Source organism: Manacus vitellinus, unplaced genomic scaffold (genome assembly GCF_001715985.3).
Source record: "Manacus vitellinus isolate BGI_N305 unplaced genomic scaffold, ASM171598v3 scaffold_12_pilon, whole genome shotgun sequence".
In the NCBI taxonomy this organism is placed as follows: domain Eukaryota; kingdom Metazoa; phylum Chordata; class Aves; order Passeriformes; family Pipridae; genus Manacus; species Manacus vitellinus.
Genome location: NW_021938949.1, coordinates 2,401,003 through 2,423,109, shown reverse-complemented (window position 1 = coordinate 2,423,109; position 22,107 = coordinate 2,401,003). Strand labels below are relative to the sequence as shown.

The window sequence follows — 22,107 nt, the reverse complement described above, 5'->3', positions numbered from 1 at the left end:
CATTGAGGAGGAGTAAAGAGCTCTTACTCAAAACCCCGGACCATTGCACTGAAGTGTCACCATCTGGCTGGGCTGGAGCTGGGGCCTCCAGGTGATGAGGTCTTCTGGACAGATCTCTGTGCTTAAGAATTGGCAGTTACTTCATATAAGCCCCAACCCCATCATTACCTCTGTGTTCCTGCCACCACTTTTGCCCATTTCTGCGTGAGGGTTCAGCCCAAAACCCATTGAAACTGCCTGTGCAGAGTAAGTTAAGCACCAAGCAGAGACACAAATCAGCCGAATTACCTGTGTGATTGCTCCTGTTGTGCTCACATGAGGTGCAATCAGGGCACATTATCCATGTTTCAGCCTCCATTGCCACTGCTGGAAGCAGCAATATTTGCCTCACCCCGCTGTGCCACACTCCTGCCAGCTCCTAAATTAAAGAATTGCATGTGCTCCTCAATAAGTTGCAGGAGTGCCACCCACCTACCATCCCCGACTGTGGGCCTAACGAGCTTCACACAACCAAATGAAGAGCAGCCAAAATATAGTCAGATTAGGGAGATTAGGTCAATGTGCTACAAATTGCTTTAATTCCTGCAGCCACAGTGCTCACCAACACGAGCGGAGCACTCCTGCCAGCAGTAGGAAACCTGCATGGGATTTTACAGACCATAGATCCATCTGACACTTGGGCCTGATGGAAACTACTGCTGTTCTCCTCTTCTCATGGCAGAGTGGTTTTTACTCTCTGCCTCTGATTTCTAAAGGAAAGATCCTCACCCACATCCTCCTTTCCACGCCATTTGCTGCTTTTGCTGTGGCATCTGGTGGGCCATGACCTGTTTCTGCTGCTCTTTTCCTCAAAGCTCCCCTACAGTGGGGCTCCAACACTTTCTAACATGCTCAGAGATGAGGTTCCTTGATAATGACATGGACCACATCCCTTCCTTTTGGGAAGGAGACCTCATAGAATTGTCCATCGTGCTCTGCTCCGTCCCATCTCCATCTCTGCTACGTTCCCATCTGGTTCCAGTATTTTCCCCCAACTGTTCCTACCTGATGAGGGGTGTTTTCTCTTCCCAGGGATCTTACCTGACTTTATTTAAGTGTGCAACAGGCAGAGGAAAACCCAGCCTCTGTGATCCACCTAAGCCCACCCAGGCCCTGGATGGTGTGGTCCTGCCCCCACACCTCTCCCAACACCCTCTCCCCCACTTTCCTATTGCTGGCCACAGCAGGCAAGTGAGGGCTTTAACTCAAATAATCCAACTGAAATCTAATCCTGCAACCCAAAAAATGCAAATAATGTGTTTGCAGCCAACCCAGTGGGTTGATATGACTTCACAGAATAACAATCACAGAATGGTTTGGGTTGGGAGGGACCTTAAAGATCATCCAGTTCCAACCCCCCTGCCATGGGCAGGGACACCTTCCACTAGACCAGTTTGCTCCAAGCCCCATCCACCCTGGCCTTGAACACTTCCAGGGATGGGGCATCCACAACTCCTCTGGGAAACCTGTACAAGTCCCTCACCATCCTCACAGGGAACAATTTCTTTCTAACCTGCCCCACAAGAGCTGGTGCTGACACAAGGGAGGGGGGCAGGAACATTTCTGACCACCCCTGCTCTCCCACTGCATGGTGCAAGCTCCCTGCGTGGCACAGGGCAGTCCTGGGTGTCCTTTGTCCATGCTTTTTATCCCACTGCTCCTTAAAACGAAATGCTGAGAGCACACTGAAAGCAGGGACTGTGAACACTGGCTGTCCCCGGGCGGGAGTCAAGGCCTGGCTCCAGCCCTGGCCTTCAAATGTGCCTCCAACAACATGCCCCCATCCCAGAGGTGAGTTGAGAGAGCCCATGTCACTGCAGGACACTCTGCTCTGCCTCTCTGGCCTCTCCACTCCTGGACTCTCCCACCCACGGGCTGTTAACGCAATACGAGCCTTTGAGGTGTGGATATAATTCACATTTAATTTGGCAACAGTTTACAACATCTCACAATATTGTAGTGAAGAGGAAAAATCAATGTGTCCAGCAATGATTACTGAAGCATAACAAACTCCACAGAGGAGTAAAAGAAACCCAGCTTCACAGCAGGCCCAAGGATCACTAAATCCAGGCTATTTTGGACTCAAAAAATAAGTTGACTGGAGCAGGTTTAAAAAGACATTAACATTTTTGGTATCAGCCCGTCCTCTCCACCACCAGGGACTGAAAACCCCAGAAAGCCTGATAACTTAAGAAATTAAGCAGATCTATCTCCAAATTCATGTGTGCTGCATTCAAGTAGGACAAAGAGGCAAATAGTGACAACTAACTGGACTCTTCCAGAATTTTTTTAAATTTTTAATAGTCTAACGCATTGTTAGTAACATAGCTGGCATTTCAAAATATATATTATTTTATTTCAACAATATTCCCTTAACTCTGTAGTTCTACTGGAAGAAATAAAAAAAAAATCACTCGCCATAAATACTGAGTTACTGTTCAAAACACTCCTGTGTGTTTGTGCTGGGTTACCTCTACAGTGCAACTGGGACTGGCTAACATTTACAACATCCACTGCCACTTCCTCTGTGTTTAAAAAATGACATTTTTCTATAAAAACACACAGTTTTATTACATTAAAAAAAAAAAAATCCCTACTGTCAGTCGAGTGTGTTTCTACGTGTCACCGGCAAAAGGTGTTCTCTGAGGTCCCTTTTGAGTGGGGTTTCACTTTGGGTTAGAGGGAAATCTGCCACTCAGCAGCTCCTTTCTCCTTCACAGGGTGAGAGCCAGGCTTTGAATGCAAAGCAGCCTGGCTGGGAGCCAGGCACACAGGCAGGGTAGTGTTCATGTATTTTTCATTACAACACAAAAGGAAAGCCGAGTTACATAACACGGGCCTTTGTAGTGCAGCTTTCTTTTTTAATCTGTAACAGGGAAGGGGGGAATCGTGTCCCCATTTAAGACTTCATATGTTGAAAGATGGCTGACACCTGCAGCTGCAAGAAGTCACCTGGCGCCTGGCCACTGATTGCAGTGCCAATGGTGGACTTTTCTTCTGGCACAGATGTTGGGTGTTTTGTCCAGATGTCTGACTGAACCCAACCCAAGAGCTGTACTTCACTAAAAAGGAGTCTCTATCCTCTCGCTAAAAGCAACATTAAAAAAATCTAAATAAAGTGAACTAAAAACACAGCTGGGTTGGTCGAACAGGTACAAAAGGATTCATCTCAACAGCAGCAGTGGGATGTTTCCAGCACGCAGAAGGGAGAAGGTCGATGGCTGTTTCACATCGGGGTCCTACAGAGCACCGTGTGCTGCTCCAGGGAAGGTGCTGGGGATTGGCAGGACCCTGACATTGGCAGAGTTCACACACTGAATTCCTTCCAGGTCTGTAACGAGGTTCACTGTGCCCTGAAGGAGCCGAGCTGCTAATCACAGTCCTGGATATTGATGTACACAAAGAGGGTGGAGGAGGAGTACGGGTCTCCGTTCTTGGTTAGAAGATGGATGTGGCGATAACCTGGAAGCAGAGGCACAGATGGAAAGTGGCCTTTTGTCCAGCTGGAAAAACATTTGCTGACATTTGCCAAGACCCTGCAAAAACATCTCCCTTTCTCAGAGTGTTTTGCTCCCTGTATCCCACAGAACAGGCAGATCCAAGAGGCTTTGATATGCCCAAAGCCACTGGGGACAAGGGGGGCCCTTCCCTAGAGACAGTGTTATCAGCTGCCCAAATAATCTGTTCTGACCTGAGGTATGATGAATCTGGAACACTCAGGACACTGGAACTTCCCAAAGGGTTCAGTGGTTGTGAGGAACAGGGAGCAGGGCCTTACCTTGCTTCAGGCTCGTGAAGGGAAGGGTGTACTGCCCGATGAAGTCGTTCTTGGTCGACATGTCAAAGTCTTCCACCACAAACCGGACCAGGGCGAGTGCAGGGATCTCTATGTCAAATGTAAACTCTTCGTCCCATTTCGGGTTAAAGCCTGGACAACACAGACAAGGATATCAGAGATGTTGGCAGGTAAGGATGGTGGTCAGAGGTGTTGCAAATCAGTGGAGAGACTGCCTGAAAGCCAACCTAATCTGACCCAGGCCAGGGGTCTTAGGAGGTGCCAAGAGCCTTGTTCCCAGCTCCAATACTCATTTGCTCCCTGGTATTAATAAATCCTTCAGCTCAGGCTGCTCGCTGCAGACCTCAGCACCGTTGTCCCAGAAGGCAGTGAGGAGCAGGAGGGAGGGGAACTCAGCTCTGCTCCATATACCATCTGGTACATGGATGTCTTTGCTTGCCATTGGACCAGTTGCATATTGTTACAGCCCTAAACCAGGGGAGAGCAGAGAGGAGAGCTCTGTCTTTGTGTTGTGACAGACTCCTGAGGCCTTAAGCCTCTCCAACTTCTTGAGATACACCCATCTAACCACCATCTGTGCCTCATTTCCCCTGTCTGCAAGAAAGGTTAAAGAGGAGTGTCTGATTACAGAAACCATCATCAAGTCTGATAAGGATCATGTGGTCCAGACTCAAAGCAAACAAAACCAAACCATCGCATCAGATAAGAGGTGGAGAGCAAGCTCGATGCTCTCTCTCCAGGTCACAGGAGGTGCAGTTCCAACAAACCACTCCCCAGAAGCAAACAGGAGGAGAGGACATTCTGTTGGAAAACCTGCTGCCATCGGCAGAGCCTGTGCAGAGCAGAGACCAAGGACAGCAAAACATCCCTGCTGGTCATGAAGGGTTTGTGGGGGATTCAGTAGGAGACAGGGATCCTTCAGCTGGCCCTGGAGGGGTGCTGAGAGGGGCCTGGGGACTGTGCCATAGCACAATACCTGTGCTACATTGGTGTACTTTATTTGGACCCTTCTATGATTAAATCAACTGGACTGTTCACACAAAACACATCTGCTCCAGACTCTTCATCCTTGGGGAAAAAAAACTGTTGCTGAACAAAGTGTTGCTCATCCCATGGGAGCAGAAATCATGAAAGCTGAGGGAGAGTCACTGGCCCTGAGACAGTAGGCTTCACTCTTGTGGAATCTGTGGGGGATTCTCAACCCATCTCAGAGCCACAGTAAGATAGAGATGCTGAGCCAGCAGGTTCCTACAGCCTCTTGAGCTCCATGGTCTGTGTCCTGATCATGCTGTGTCCCGATCTGTCCCACAGCCCCTGCTTCAGTCCCAACAACACAGAATAATAGAATCATTCAGGTTGGAAAAGACCTTTAAGACCATCGAGTCCAGCTGTAAACATCAAACCAGGTGAGCTGTTGAAATGTGATCACATATCTGAAACCTCAGCCCATGAAATGCAAACCCCTCTCTGCAGCTGCCTCTTTCCAACGTGGATGTTTTCATTGTTTGACTCACTTTCCACTGGGCAACACTCCCTCCAGTATCACTCCACCATCATTCCAGTATTGCTCCAGCCAGCCAAGGGCTGGCCACAGGACTGGGAATGCTGAGCAGCCTTGAGGAAAAGGCCTGGCAGTTCTGAAATGTTCCCTACACAACTTTCACTTGACAGGCTATAAGAATTATTGTAGGTGACGGAAATGGCCGTGAGCTTTAGGAGCCAGGCCAGATTTACTCAAACAGGAAAGAGGAAAAGGGAAACATTGTTAGCAGGGAGGAAAATCTGCATCAGCTTTCTAGCATTTGGCTCTTACTCCAGGCAGAAAATCAGAATGTGTGTGTGTATGTGTTTGTGCAGGAGGCCATAATGTTCAGACCCTCCCTGCACAGAGGGAAGTCACAGCCACACTTGAAATGGTCCTCCATCTTTTGAGATATTCAAAATTCATCCAGGCAATATCCTGAGAAACTTGAGTAAACTTTGAGTATGGTCCTGCTTTAGGCAGGGGCTGGAACAGACACACCCAAAGTCCTATGCAACCTCGATCTTTCATGACGTTGTGACACTTTCAGGATAAAATCAGCCCCACAAGAAGCCTTCTCTGGGAATATCGTGGTGGGACCCCCTGCAGCCCAGGTCAAACCCAACTCTGTGGAGGTAAAGAGCACCTCCAAAGCTCTAGCTCTGCAAACCCAGCAGCCAGCCTCAAACAACTCAATATGGCTGATGTCGTTTTACAGGGAATTTCTGTCTCCAAATGTCTTAGAGAGAGAAGAGAGGGAAGAACCTCTCAAAGTCCAACAGCACCTCATGTATCTGCTTAGTGTGGGCATGCAACCTTGCAGGTGTTGCTTGCATGCAACCTGGGCAGGTCTGGTCACAGGGCAGCAGCCTTGGCAAGGAACACTCTGCTACATGACATGGAAGAGTCATGGGAGCACAGCTCGGAAGAAAACCCCTTACCATTGTTTTCAATGACTTTGGTCTGTTTCTTGTTGTTATCCTGTTGGACACCATGGATCTCTATCGTCACCTTGGGATCAACAATGGAGTTTTTGCTTTTGTTCACCTTGGGCAGTTGCTGACCAGAGATGATCTGGGGAGGAAACAGAGAAAGAGGTTAGGAACTCATCAGGAGAGGGGGCTCCCTGGAAAATTCCCTCTCCTTCTCCGGGAGCACAGGATCTGCTGTGACAAGCTGGTGCTGCTCTTTCAGAGCCGGTGCTGCTTTTTCAGAGCTGGTGCTGTGACATCCTTCAGAGGAAGCTGTCATGAGTCAAAGCACCTAAGGAACACTGCTCCAGCCCAGCCAGCTGGCTGGGGGACAGGCAACTTTTCTAACTGTCCCCACAGTGCTCAGGTGACACTTGGGAACAGCAGAGGTGACTGTTGATTGCACGTCTGCCTGTACGTCTCTGTAACGACAGTGAATATTGTCATTAACCTCTTCTACTGCCCAGCACTAAACACGTGAGTGGGTCCCTGGAGGATCAAAGTCCATGAGAGACCCCAGAGGTGGGAAATCAGTAGGGTTACGACAACATTGCCCAGGTGGGACCAGAAGAAGGAGAAGGTACAACCTACACGCCCCCCCGAAGGTGGATGCTACTGAGACGATTCCCGACTTCTATTCTTACTTTAAGCAGGAGCTTCTTCTTTGTCCCCCATGTTCCTTCTGTGATGGATTTTGGATTGAATTTGGTTTGCTCATCCCGGAGGAATTCCGGCTTTAAGACATACCCAGAAAACCCATTGTCCTGGAACCGACCCTGGTAGACATCCATTTCTGTGCCTGCTGTCTGGAAATTCAGGGCAACTGCAACATAAATAAATAAATTCAGCGACTCTCAGACAAATCAATGGGAAACTTTTCATACCAATTCTGTTCACATGAAGTTGCACTTCATGGACATAAACATTGGATTTTCCACACTTCAAAGAGCAGGGATAAACTTTCACCCTCACAGCCTGCTGCCCCTGAGGATTTCTTGCATTCAGAGATGACAGAGAGGAGAGGAGCCATTACAGCCATTCTGCTTTCTGCAGGATCAAAAAGTGTCCTGCATGGAATTTATGCCATCTAGTTGAGCAACTGCATCTTTTAGATAAACCTCCTCATTTCTATGCTGAAGGAGTTCTCTCCTGCAGTGAAGCCAGAAAATCCTTCTCAGATCATTTCTCTGGCTACTCAGCCTCATTATAAAACCTCTTTTCCAGCCCAGATCTGCCTATTTTCATTTGCCATCCCGAGGGGCATTGATGCCTCTGTTGGTTAGACCAGAGAGCTCCTCACACTCTGAACTCCTCAGGTAGGAGTACAGCAGCCACGATTAAATCACCTCTTTATTGTCTCCTACCCAAAATAGATCAAGCCTCACTGGTGTCCTAACACCGGGCAGATTTCTTGTATTCTTCCCAATTTGTCGATATCTTTTTTAAAAGCATTGATGTCAAATCTGGAACACTCTCTGTGAACAGTCTCACTAACACCACACAGACCCCAGCAGCTCCTCAGTGCTCTGTTGATTTCTCAAGGATGATTTTAACTTCTTTAGCGACATCTAAGACATCTCTTAAGACACAGCAATTTATCCTGGTGCTGGGTCCTTCATACCCTGTCATACATGAAGGCCAAAAGCATTTTAAGGCACTCCCTTATTTTTCCACCTGCAGCAAGACTTTGGTAACTGCAGTGTATTGGTTTCACTGGGAGTGCAAGCACTCAGGTCTTCTGAAAAATCTAATTTAGAGTGCCCAAATACTGCATTCAGGTCAGATAAGGCATGCAGGTCTCGCCTTACTGTACCCCAAGGGAACTGATGCTGCCTCCCAAAGACTCTCCTGAAGGTCAGACAGGCCAATGGGTGACACTGTGCCTCCATGGGGCCTGCAGGACCCACCAAGTTCAAATGCTGCCAGGCACATCCAGCCCATGTGGGTCTACACAGCTGGAGGCCAGGGTGCCCTACACCTGCAGCTTCTCTTGTCTGGATGGGCCGCAACTGGGACACCTCCAACATCCAAGAGAGCCAAGCATGCCATCACCAGCCTGCCCATTTACCACTGCACCGGGTTTCCTGGGTGAGAGCTACAACAGAATTCACTTGACAGGCACTGGGTCTTTTATTTTCATCTAAGTTACAAACACACTGTCAGAGGCCTCAACCCCCTGGGAGTATTTATGATGAGCTGCTCTGACTACAGGGAACAGCTCAGGACATGGCTTGGCCCTTATGGTTACAGCCTTGCTGAAGGGCTCAAGAGAGCTGAGCTCTGCCAGAGATTTTCAGCACATCTTCCAGCAAGAGACTCTTCACTCCTGGCTCCCTCTTCCTTTGTGAAATGGCAGCAACTCCACTAACAGTGAAATTGCAGGGACGTGCACACTAATGTGCAGGAAAGACCCTCCTAATGGACTTGTGGTGAGCCAGAAAATGTCTGTGGAAAGTCACTGAGCATTGGCTGCAAAAGGCTTGAGATTGCACATCCACCTCAACTGAAGCCCCTCCACAGACAGTTCATCTGTGACTTAGTCAGCCTGACCCTCTCCAACCTCCCAGCTGCACCCACCAATCTGGCAGCCAACATTCCACAAGTCCACGGGGTTGTAGTTGGAAGAGTCTGTCCTCCAGCCTGCAGGGTAGATCCGGCTCAGGTGCCTGATGTTGTGATGAATAAAACTGGTTCCTACAGAAAAAAAAAAAAAGAAAATGGCCCTATAAGTGATGGGGGCTACTTTTGTCTCTTCTTGATGCTGCTGTGTATCCTCCTCCTCTGCCTAGCAAGTCTGGCTGAATGGGAACTACCTGTATAAATGCCTTTCTTGGTAACAGCCTCCATGATAGTAAGTTTTTCCCTCTGTTTCTCAGTGACGTGCATTACCACAGAGATCATAACCCATGTCTTGCAGAACACCATTTCCTCATGCTTAACCACCACTAGCTGTCCCTTTCTGGGGGACTGGGACAGAGGGTGGCCTTTTGTCAGGGCAGAACACACATACCAGACTCCTGGGCCAGTTTCAGAGCTTTGCTCTCTGAGAATGACGACATCTCATAGAAAGCCCGAGGATGGCTGGGGTCATCAAAGCCTTCAAAATGGACACTCTTGCAGTAGACAACTGTGTCTGACAGCTCCTTGGCCAGCTTCAAAGTATCACTCTGAAAAACAGGACAGCAAGAGGTTTGCAGGGAGTTTCTGCAGCCAAAAGTAATAGTTGTGTTTTCTCTAGGACCCCTGGGGCTTCCCTTCTCCACCGTCTTCACAGGGAAAGGATGCACACTTCCAACACTCAGTGGCGTCCCTATGGAGAGAGGGGGTGGAAAAGGATTCTCTCTTTGTTGGTGTGATACCCTCCCTGCTGCTCTCTGCATGATCACTTGTATTTCAGCACCAGTGTCTGTCTCCAGGTGCTAAACTTTGTAACGGAGCCCTAGCAATGACTTTTCTGCACTGTCCTGGTCCCAAGCATGCAAACCCAGGAATAAGGGGAAGAGAAGGATGTTTTGGCCTCCACAGAGCTTGGGCTTTTTTTTTTCCCCCTCAAACTAGAAAGTTCTCACAGTGCTATGATGCTTCCTACTCCACAGCCACATTCATTAGTGTAAGGATGAAGTGAGAGCCACCAGCTCCCATCAGAGGCAAGAAAAGAAAGGGACAGACTTCAAAATCATGCACATTACTTTACACAGTTCAGAGAAAGAAGTAAGACCCTTGAAGAGTGAGCAAATCAGCCAGGGGAAGCACAGACCAGACCAGACCCAGAGGCAGCTTTGCCATCAGTGGAGACTGAACATATCTGTGTCACCTCTGAGCCTGCTCCCCAAGGGATATGGCCTTCACAAGGACCTGCAGTCTGGAAACTGAATGTCCTCACACGAGGGAGCAAAACATTGGTGTAAAGGTCAGCATTTTCTCCCCAGAAATAGTCATACAAATTGCTGTAGGAACTGGCCACCCCTTCCCCACAAATCCATAGCTCTTCCCTCCCTCCCTCCCCCAGGTCAGAAACACACAGACCATGAGGGTGTAGGTACATCCCAAAATGTGACTAGAAAGGCACCAAACGAAGTCACGACGGTCCCATAACAAACAGATTTCTGGAAATCAGGCAGACAGACTGAACATGTGCCCTTCCACTGCCTCCAAAAATGCTACATGGTCTGTACCAGCTGCAGGGTCCTCCGGCCTCATTTTAGAGGAAGAAGCCAACCTTCCTGCTTGGCTGGCTCTGCAATCTCTGTTTGTGCCTGGGACAGAGATCATTAAGCTGAGCAAGCACCAGGATCCTCAGCTCCAGCAATTTCAACAATTCACACGTACAAATCCCCAGCTGAGCAGCTGAAACCACACTGAGAACTGTCTTAGCTGGGAACATATTAGAAGTATATTTCAATGGCTTTTCCTTTTTTATTTCTTTAAGCACAGTACAAAATCCATCTAAGAAGTGGCTTCCCAGCAGGAGTCATGGGACAGGCTAACAAGATGGGATTTCTTGATAAAGGACTTCAGAGCCCTCTGCAATAGGAAAAGGTTTAAAGCTTTTCTGTCTCTCCAGATCTGCCCCTTTCCAGCACTGTTACTTCTCTTACTTACCTTCCCCTTCTGCTGTACTTCAGTCTTCACAGATTCATCTTCAATTTCAGCTGCTTCATCTTCATCAGAGACATCCTCAGCCTCCAGGTTGTTGTTCCCATTTGTGGGGTCCTCCTGCCTGCTCAGCTTCTTGCCTTTCACAAGGATCTTCCCTTTCAATTGCTGCACAAGGAAAAGGGGAAAAAATAGCTGGTGAGTAGAAAAGGTTCTAGTCCACCCTGAAGAAGCTCCTCAGCTGCAACCAGGACCTTTTAGAGCTGCATCAGTCAGTGGTTATTATCCATAGATACAGGTAAAAATAAGTCTGTTTCTTCACTGAGGCTCTGCCCAGCCTCTGAGATCTCAAGCCATGAGTCTGAATACCCCAGAATGCCCACTCTGAAATAGAGCTGACCATCCCCTCAACTAGACAACTAAAACAGTTGTGCAGTTAAAGGCAATCAAAATATACTTTTTTTTTCCAAGACTGAATGTGGCTCAGCAAACAGGGTAAAGCTTGGAGGTCAGGGCTCATGGGAGTTCTTTGTTGCACTGTTTCTGCCCCTCTGTTTGGTCTGCTATTTAATCTACCCCACAGTCAGCAATGTATGGTTATAAACACAATGTATGTTTAAAAGCACAGCTTGGGAAACTTTATGAGATCCAAGCAGGGACTGAAGCAGTTCAGCCCTCTGTTCCAGCAGATATTTTGATGGGGAGAGAGGTCCATTAAGTTCTGGACAGGTGTTTCATGCACAGCAGACATGGAATTTTAATAGGTAAGGATTTTGCAGGTGAAGCCTTAGGATGCTGACAGCCTAAGGAAGAGTTCCCAGACCCTTTCCAATGACACCTCCTCTTCTGCAAACAGCTTCTCCTGTGACTGCTGCCATGGTACAACACTGATCACAATCAGCAGCATGTGCCAGTGTAACACAGCTGGCTGCTGAGTGAATCCAAGGAGCACATCCCTTGTGCTGATCGATTCTCTCCAACCTCTTTCAAGGTTCACATAAAACCCTCAGGTGAATGAACACACCAGCAGGTCATAGTCACTCACAGACCACCACACCATTGAAGTATCTCTTGTGGGAAGAAGGCTGGAGCCTGGAGAGGGATGAATTTGAGCCCAAACCAGGCAGCAGCAATGCTGGCAGCAGGGAGAAGTACTGAGAAGGGTGTCTGAGGGCAATCTCTAAGTGAGCAGGTTATGCCTTAAAATTAGGAGCACCATGAGACCCTGAAGCTTCCAGAGAAGTCAGCAGGAGATTTGCTGCCACCTGGATGTGTTTGGTACTCCTGGCTTTGGAGTGTGCTAGTTATTCCAGAAAAATTCAATCTTGGAATTAGCCAATACGATCCCTCAGTCTGTGTAGCACATTCCCCTTTCCTCAACAACACCCTGTATTTGTCTTTTCTGCAACAGCAAAAGCAGCAAACATCACCACACTCAAATGACAGGACTTTGGAAAACCAAGGACCTTTTATAAAGCAACACAGGCATTCTCAAAGGACACAATTTCCCCCCCTTTGCACCCTTTGTGGGTGCAAGAAAATCACATCACATCTTTACAGAGACCAGCCCAACTCCTCACCACCCAGTGAAGCCATGGATGAAGCTTGGTTGGAGCAGAAATTTGACACTGGCATCTGAGGCAGCAGCCAAGAGCGTTTTTATTCAGCTACCACAAATGTTCTGTTTACACTGGGGCACTTTCCCTGTCACTCAAAAGCAGATGGAAGGAATGTACCAGTTATTTGGAATAAAAGGTCCAAAGGAGCAGTCAGAGCATGGCAGTATTGTCCTTCCCATCCCCAGACCATCCTCCCAGCTCTCATCCCTCTTCCAGGCAGAGTTGTGACCTGCTTCTTTGCATCCATGGCTGGGAGATGAGTCGGCTCATCTTCAGACTCTCACTTCAGTCTGCTGCTCCCATGACTCTTCCCACTCTCCTACCTCAACATCCAGCTCCACACTCTTCTTCCACAACAAAATCCAGTTCTGTGTCAGTTTTTAGGCTCTAGTCAACACTTGGAATGGACAATTCTGGAAGGATTGCACTGGGGATAGTAAGCAGGGTCTGAGGGCAGTCCCTCTCGTCCTTTGCAGGCTGCAGATACTATCCTGATACTTCATATATATTATTTGCCTCTGCTTTCTAATGACCCATAAGAAACATTACCACCTTATCTCACAACTAGTAGAGAACAAGGATAAGGAATTCGGGGCAGATATCTTGATTCTTAATTATCAGTAGGTAATTAAGCTTTTTAAGCTTATGCCATTCAGGACAGCAAATGGGAGGTGTGATTTCTGGTACAGACTCATCCTACAAGGCTGAATAACATCAGCAACAAAGCCACAGGAACACAGCCTCCACCATCCTCAACACACCCTGTGCCAGGGCTGCTGTTATCCTGTCTAGCCTGTGGTTATTCTGGGAAACCCTGGATATGCTGCAGATGCTCCCCATGGGCACAGGGACACTGGTTCCTCCCCATTGTATCCCCCCAGGCAGGTAATTTCCACTGTGCCTACAGGGGAGAGCAGCCCATGTGCCACCTAACTCAGAGGAGATGCATTTGCTTGTTGGTCCACAACAGGAGGTGAGATTCACCCCAAAACAGAGCATTTTCATTCCCATTCCATGAAAAAGGTGCTATTTTACAGTAGCACTGCACTGAATCCATCCTGCAGAAGCTGCCAGTCTTCCTTCAATTAATATGGGTGCTATGAAGCAAAGTCCCAAATCTGAGTTTATCTTCTTTAATAAGGTTTTAAATAAGCTGATACACACAGACACAAACACACAATGCCTTTGCTTCATTTCTCTTGGTTCCCCTCCATGTAGTATTAAGTATTTCTAGCCTGAGGCAAAAGACACTCAGCTCATCAGTTCAGCTCTGTTGAGTAGATCCCTTGTCTTAGGAGGAAGCATTAGCTGAAATACTCAATAAATATTCTCCAAGTAGACCATAAAGCTATTCCAACTGTGTCTGGCAAGCCCAAGGTTGAGTACAACCTAAGGAAAGGGTACAAGGACACTGGATTCCACTGAGAACGTGCAGTGGAGTGGTTGCTGGAATAAATGCAACTCTTGCCCTTTTTCACATTCCCTGTAAATGGCACTGTCTTATTTCTCCACAGGTGGAGCTCCCCTGCTCTCCCACCTTTTCACTGCATGCTGAACAAGCTCAGCTCTGCAAGTGAAATGGTTCTGACATGTGGTATTGCTTCCTTTTGGGAGTCTGTGGATTGGCACATGGTAGCCAAGGAAGCACTGCTGATTTTATCAGCAGCAGCAGAGCTGTAATGAGCATAGAATTCTAAAAGATATGCATACACATGTTTATCCCACCTGAAAGTTCCCTACCCCCCAATAGCAACCTGAAAGCCAGAGCAAGGTCTGAGTTCAGTTTTCATCTCAGTGGGAATGGAGGATTTGTAACGTGATCCACCTCATCAAACTCTCTGGGCTTTCAACACCTCCTTCAGAGTCAACACAGAGAACCAAACACTCCCAGGGTGTGATTCTTCTCATCTATTTGGACAAACACTTGCGAGGAGGTGGACCACACCTCCAGCTCCCTCTGACTGTATTAACTGTTTCTCAAAGGAGCCCTAAGTAAAGTGCTCACACACACATGAATATGCAGGGTCTGAGCATTGCTACCTTACATCCCATTCTCAGGGTGAGGATACCCATCTCTCCAGACTTCTGAGAAGCTATGAGGAATAACACGTTCACATTCATGAGGAGACACACCTGATACACTGAGGAGCTGCCTGCAGCACTGGGAGCTGTTTTAGTCTCGTTCCAGGACTGGGGCTTTGCAGCATTTCTAGCTGGGATGCAGGGATAAGGGGAGGGGGCCGGGCAGAGCCCTGTGCAGATCAGGGACGGGGCAGAAGGGCAACAAGGAACACAGACTGGATCAGCTCCTCCCTACAACCCTGGCACTGCCTGGAGCTTTTATGTGGCTTTTGGCCTTTCATCCTATAGCCTTTAATTTACTATTGGGACCTAAAGACAGCAGCTTGAGGGAGATATTTAGACAGGCTGTGTAGCCCAACGCTGTTCCTGAATGGAGCCTAATAAATCAGGCTCCTGCCTCGGGCTGTGGAATGAATCGTTAGCACAAATCCAAACCGCGTCAATCTCCCTTTAATTACTGACATTGCCCCGCTAACACAACAGGCAGCAATCCTTCCACTGTTTGTATTTACAGCCTTTCAGCCCTCTTCCCAGTGACAGATCCCCCCCTTTTTCTGATATAAAAAGTACCATGTTGTCCCAGGCTTCCTCACATCAACTTTCATGAGGGAGTGGAAAAGCCAAGAGGCTTCTGGTTTATTGGTTTAGGTTTTTGTCCTTAATGTTTCAGTTTCAACGTATTTTTCACCAAAAAAAATCAGCATTTCAGCCCTTTGCACTCTCCTAGTTCACACAGCAAGAAGGCAGAGGAAAAGTATCAGAGAGAAAAGGACAGGTCTTGATACATTGGCAATTTTTCTCCAATTAAAACTAAACGGATCAATCCCTCCAATGGAGCATATTGGCCCAAATCCATGCACTAAGGTAGATCTGGGCCATTGTGTTCCAGCTGGGGCCACGTGTCTGTTTGGGCAATCAAAGCAGAAGGTTGGATGAACATAGGAATGGGAAAAACATCTTTGGGAAGCTGGGGTCGTCCCCTTACACACACAAATCACACTTTTCTTTCCCAGGTGTTTCTCCTTTCTTTTATCATATCATTGCCCTGGTCATAAGGCAAGAGTTGTGAAAAGCCATCAGCAGCTCTCCTGATGGCTGCACCAGGATAAACAGCAAGTCAGGAGGGGACAATGAAGATACTTATTTTTCCAAGTCAGTAACAGTCTGCAGAGACCTGTCTCCATGCTGGGTGTACCTCACCTGGCAGTCACTTCTCTCAATGGAGTCACCTTGTCTGTGCCAGAGTTGAGGTCCTGCTGAAGCAGCAGCATTAAAAATCATGATTCATCCTAATTTATTGCCCTGGTGCTTAGGGACCAGCCCAGATCAGCTTCCCTCTGTGCTGGGCATTGTATCAAATGAGGCACGACACTCCCAAACAAAAGGGGAAAGTTGGAAAAGGAAAACAGATAAAGGAAGATGGAGAACAAATAGAAGATATTTTGGGTGGATGGTTTTCCTCTCCTTTCTCCCCTGATGACTGCCAGCCTTATCCCACTCACAAACTCCTTCCAGCTCTGGGTAGGCAAGCTCATCCAACTTTTGGCAAATGATTTCTTTAGCAAAGAAATGCAATCTAAAGGGAACTGCAGCTGCCCACACAAACTTTGCCTGTTTCTGCAAAGTGCTTGAGAGAAAAGGAGGAAAGGAGGAAGGAAAGAAGGAAACAAAGAAACAAAGTAACAAGAAAAGAAAACACAAACGAAAGGGCAGATGAATATTTCATTTGGCTTCTGTTTTGGAAACTTTTTTTTCCATATCAAGATTTCATTTTCATTTCTCCCTAATTATCAGCTAATGATTTTAAAGTGGTGGCCCACTGTTGAGGGCTGTGTATCTCCTTCCCCTTGCAAGGTCAGGGCTCAGCTCCCAGCTTGACAGCTGCCCTGATTCATGGGAATGAATCATGGGAATGAAAGCAGGCAGCCTCCTGCTTTCCCTTGTCCTTCATGGACATCTCCATCCCCACCACCCCAGGCCACTCTCAGTGCTTGATACAGTTTTAGGCTACTTTTACTGGTTTTCCCCTTGAGTTTTGAGCTTTGCACTCAGCAAGAACACAAATTTCCCTTCTTGTCCCACCTTCAGAAGGCAGTGCTAGAGTGACTTTGCTTACCTCTGGGGAGGGGAACTGGGATTTGTTTCCATCCACTGGGGCAACCAAGAGCATGTCCTGGAAGATTGTTGTCATGTGCTGAGCCATGACCTTCTGCTGGTCGACACTGCAGTGGTTCTCCAGGGAGATGATGACAGGGTATGGTGACGTCTAGGACAAGACAGCAACACACACCATCAGTGAACTCTGCAATACCACCAGTCTGTAGCAATTGGTGTAAACCTCAGTGCTGTTTTCTCAGGAAATGAGTGTCAACTGTAGGGTCTAAATTCTGCTAAAATGAAGATTTGTTAAAAATGGACAAATTTAACAACGCAGTAGCTACTCAGATCTCTGCTGATGCCTTCCAGAGATGATGATCCAATGGACAGGGCACCAGGGCAGGTCAGGATGTCTCCCACAGACTTTCTGGGGCACTTTGGTGAAGCTCCCTTTGCCTCCATTCTCCACTTGCACTGTGGGTCCGAGCACCTTCCTACCTCAGAGGAAAGACTGGGGAAGGGGGCTTTGAAATCACGGGGTTTGCTCAAATCCTGAGGTGACATGAATCCTTCCTCCATCCCTGCATAGGCCTGATCTGGTTCCCTGTGCTCCCCAAGGCATTCTGTGTGCTGAAGGCATTGGCATTATTGTCACTGTCACTCCTTTATAGCCCCAAAGGGAACTTGCTGCCAGCTCCCAAGTGCACTGAAGGAAAATAGCAGAAAGCCCAGTGAGTCTGTACAGACCCAAGGTTTTTCTGAAGGCTGCTGGCCCAGCACTGCCATACAAGACTCCAGACCTGCTCATTCCTTTTAAAGCAGAGTAGAAGTAGTCCTTCACATCTAAAGTGTGGGTTCCCCTAAACTAGAAACAGACTCTAAGACATCAAAGCCACATAAATTATGGGCTTGTTTGCCTTTCCCACCAGGTAGGGTCAAGATATTGGGTATCACTTTCATTGCAGTGGGGTCCAGGATGCAGCTGTGCTGGTACACATTCAGATTCATCCTTGGATATGCTCTGCCTGACCAGCAACTCCCAGGAATGGATCTCTGCAGGAAGCACAGCACGGATGCCTGGACAGGACACATCTTGTCCCCATGAGAAATAAGGTGAAGCCTTCATTGTTTCTGCTCTCTGCTGGGAGGGCAGAGATCTACTGTCAGTCCTGGACTGTGCAGCATGAGAAATCTTAGAGGGTGCCTCGTCCTTACTTTGAAAGCATAGTTCTTGATGGCCTTAATGACATCACTGAAGAGGATCTTGGAGGTGAGGGTGTAGCCGTGATAAATGACGGGCTCTGAGTTGGGGCCATCCCAGCAATCCAGCTCCACACAGCGGCAGCCTTTGGTGAGGGCTCTGGAAACAAAGAAGGGACCTGGTTGGGTTCTAAACCTTCTGCTCCATCTCAAAAAGAGGGTACATCAGGCACAGGTACTGCCTGGGAAGACTGACAGGAAGTTTGGGGAGCAAGGGAGAAAAAAGGAGCTTGGAAAAACAGGAAAGCAGAGAGAGAAAGGATGGGATCAGAAGAGCTCAGTGTCAGCAAAGATAGCTCAAGGTTGAGCAAGGAAAGCACAGTAGGATCTGAGAAAGAAGGCAGTGGAAGTCCAAGCTAGAAATATCCAAAAGGCAAGACAAAGCAAGTGCCAGATGAGAAAGGACACTCATGACTGTGCCCCAAGTCTTTCCCCAAAGACGGTGAAGAGAAGAGAAAACCAAGAGTGGCTGCATTGGAAGAATGACAGTAAAACAGTCAGCCTTAGAAGCCAGGTCACAAAGCCTGGATGATGTGAGTTCTTCATCTAGATCTGATACAACATGAGAGATGAATCCTCAGAGCTGTGAGGGAGGGAGCTGTGGGAACTCCACCGTAGCTGGGAAGACTGCTGAGGACCAGTTTCCCAAGCTGAGTCTATAGACTGAATTTCCACTGGAAATTCCCACCTCTACATATCCATACTTTCATTTTAATTCACTTTCAAATGCAGGTTCCCCCCTTACCTGTCTAGGAGGTGATGTCATCTCTTTTACAGTAACTCCCTAAGCATTTCAGATTACACAACTCATTTCACTCTTTGCAATAGAATCATACAATACGAGAGTGGTTTGGGTTAGGAGGGATCTTATCCCGTTCCAACTCTCTGTCACAAACAGGGACACCTTCCACTAAATCATGTTGCTCAGAGCCCCATCCAACCTGGGCTTGAACACTTCCAGGGATGGGGCATTCACAGCTGCTCTGGGAAACCAGTTCCAGAATAAGGGGATTTTTATTTTATTTTTTTTTACAACCAAAACATACATCTATAATTTTAAGATACTGTAAGAGGAATTCAAACAGCTATTGGAAAGCAACTTTTTCCAGATTTCACTCCATACAGTTTTGGCCTCTTGAGTCTAGACAGTCATTGCTCCTGAGAATCAGGTAAGTCATAAACAAAGACAGAATTGCAGTAATTGAGTTGCTTGTAAGGAAACACTGTCTCACCTGATAAAAGCAGGTCACAGCAGATGTAAGGTGGTTGTGCAGGTTAGTAAAGGTCACTGCACTCATCAGGCCATGAGACATCTGATAACAGACGTTAAAGGCAGAAGGAGGCAACACCTAATGTTCTGTCCAGGAATGCTGTGGGAACATCTGAGATGCTAGAGAGGGACCAGGCATAAGTTTCCTGGCTCCTTCCAGTCCCTACACTGCAGTTCTATGCCAGAAATGTTTGCATCCTGGAAGTTCCTTGCAATCTCATGTGCCGTATTCTGGGGAATGCAACATACCCCCTCAGCACCATGCTTTGAAAACACTGTGCCAGAGGGCTGCAATCCAGCCCCCACATGGTTGCAGATATTTTAAACTCCCCTCAAAATGTAGTAATTATACATCTTACAGTCAGGAGGACACCACATGGGGCCCAGCAGAGACCCAGGTCAAAGTGCTATGAAAAGGGGGGGCACAGCTCACCCTGGTGTGAACATGAGTCAGTCCACATTACCTGGTCTCAGGGTGCGAAGTTGCTTCTTGATCCTCTTGCATCTAGCAGTATAAATGCACCTTATGTCTTCTATAAGAAAGAGGACAACCTCCCCCACACACATAAACACACACACACACACACATACTGTACCTGATATAGGCTTCTGTGCTGCTCGGACCTGTGATCTGGTCTTCCATGAGATAGGTATTGTGTGAGGATGACACCAAGTAGTGACTGAGAGGTTGGGTCATGTCCTGGTACACTTTACGGTGGGAGGAGTTGAATATATCCCCCTCATCAGACAGCAGGTACATCAGGAAGCCGTCTTTGGTCATGGCGTTACCCCTCTTGGCTGCCAGACAAACAGACAGAAACCCCTCACTGAAAATCTGACACCGCCAGGTTGTGCCGTCATCTCCACCGCGATTCCTGCTGCTCTCCAGGGGATGTCAAAGGCAAAAATGTGCTCCCTGGGCATCCAGCTAATAGCAGAGGTACTGATGCTGCTCACAGGACAACGACAGCTTCATCTGCCTGAAAATGCTTTTAAAACCCATTCACAAGCGTGGCTTTTTATGACACTGTCCTTGATAACGTCTCAGAAGTGTCAAAGACAGTCCTTACCTCATCTGTCTCTAGGGACTTACAGTATAAAAATCTCCATTTGAGCATTTCAAGGTTTCTCTGAACCCAGAGAACTTGTCAGATGTCTAAACACAGCCAGATAAATCTTGTCTAGATTATCCAATGAATACATGACTTGCAAACACAAAATTATCCCCAACTTTAGTGTGGAATTGATTTCTCCCCGTCTTGAGGGACTGAGAGAGACCTCAGCCTAATCCTAAAGTCTGACAGTTCCAAAGCCTTGTCCCTCTCCTGAAGGAACACCAGGGTAGTGCAAAAACAGCCCATGATCCTGAGTTGGTTCCCTGAACATGTCCTCAAAGGTGCCCCAGACTGATGATTCACCTACATTCTGAGCAGACAGACAGTTCTGTGATTGCCTCCCCTAAACAGCTGCCATATCCTTGGCCCTCAAGTCACAGATCTCATTACTTATTGGCTTTTCAGGTGCCCATGTTTAAGACCATCTGCCTCCATTCCAGCTTCTGGAGAACAGAAATGTTGCTACATCCTCAACCTTGAAAAGCCACATGAGGTCTTGGCATTTGAATAACCCATCCAAGTCTTTCCTTTGGGATTTTTATCACCCTCTGGCCAACTCTGTACCAATCCCTCTCCAGCTGCACAGTGTACCCAAACTAAAACTGAAGAGAGCTATTTCCCAGCACTGCTCTGCCCTCCTCTCCTAGAACTGCTAATGTTGTTCCCCTAGGAGACTGGTATTTTAGAAGCAGCTGCGAGGAGAAAATAATGCACGCAACCACAGAAGAAAGGGGTAGTAACACCATTCATAGTTCATCAAAAAAGCAAGATTTTGAACCAAACCAGCCAAGGTTATCAACCTACCTCTTTCATTGGGCTCATATCTCTGAATTAAGGCAGGGGCAGCAACAACAGCATCTTCTTCCTGCTGCGTCTCATAGAGGAACCTCACCAGGTTCTGGCAGGACATGAACCCGTCTGCATCTGAGTACATTTGGAAGATGTTGTCTATCTCCCTCCTCTCAGTCAGTATCTTGTAAAATTCCTCTATCTCATCATCCTCCAGAGCCTCTGTTTTGGACTTGTCACAGTGCTGTAAACGTAGAGGGGAGAAGGAGTGAAAACCTTCTTTCCTTCTGGCATACGCCAGCCGTAATCTGCACCAGGGCTACACAACGCAGAACACAAAATAATTGGAGACAGTTACTGCCCAGTGAACGAGAAGCACTTGGTCAATGACAAATGGCTCTCACTGACAAGGCCAACAGTCATACAACAGTTACAATTGTTAGTATTTACTCATATTATCAGTGTGACCAAAAGCCCCAGGCGTGGCCCTGAGTTCCATCACACAGGGTGCTGCGCAAACCTTAAGTCAGAAGGACAGCTCAAGATAATTAAAGCACAGATCAAGGTTCAAGAGAAATGTAACTCTTGATCTCAGCTCTCCTAAACTATGGATAGAGATTGTGGCCTAAAATCCAGTAAGTGAAGTGAAAAGGACCTTGACCTTAGTGGGTCTGAGCTCAGGGCTCAGGAGGTGGCCAAGTAATAGGGCTGGTTGTAAAGATGGCATCAAAACCAACTTAAAAAAAAAACAAAACCAAACCAAAACAAAAAAACCAAACTACTAAATATGCATATTTAGGTATGAAAAAAAATCCATCTTTCCATGGGCATTTTCCATTCTCATCGAAAACCCACCAAGTAACAAACTCTCCAGAAAATTTCAAATCAGATACCATCCTGGCAAGGAGCTGTAATTCAAATTCTCCATGCCCCCATGTTCCTCTGAGGTTT

The 22,107-nt window shown here is 47.4% G+C and overlaps 1 protein-coding gene across 2 annotated transcripts in view; it reads right to left on the bottom strand.

Moving 5' to 3' along the window:
• Nucleotides 1–1,946: 1,946 nt before the first annotated feature.
• Nucleotides 1,947–22,107, bottom strand: part of PLCD1 (phospholipase C delta 1) — a 52,546-nt gene continuing 32,385 nt past the window's right edge. For both annotated transcript variants that reach the window (XM_018089220.2, XM_018089219.2), the window contains exons 5-15: nt 21,172–21,400; nt 19,849–20,050; nt 17,938–18,082; nt 16,742–16,891; nt 10,931–11,092; nt 9,339–9,495; nt 8,906–9,022; nt 6,973–7,151; nt 6,299–6,431; nt 3,818–3,967; nt 1,947–3,501 (exon numbers count right to left, since the gene is read on the bottom strand). In XM_018089220.2, coding sequence (XP_017944709.1) covers nt 3,410–3,501; nt 3,818–3,967; nt 6,299–6,431; nt 6,973–7,151; nt 8,906–9,022; nt 9,339–9,495; nt 10,931–11,092; nt 16,742–16,891; nt 17,938–18,082; nt 19,849–20,050; nt 21,172–21,400 — 1,716 coding nt within the window. In that variant the 3' untranslated portion in view covers nt 1,947–3,409. The remainder of the gene's footprint in view (nt 3,502–3,817; nt 3,968–6,298; nt 6,432–6,972; nt 7,152–8,905; nt 9,023–9,338; nt 9,496–10,930; nt 11,093–16,741; nt 16,892–17,937; nt 18,083–19,848; nt 20,051–21,171; nt 21,401–22,107) is intronic.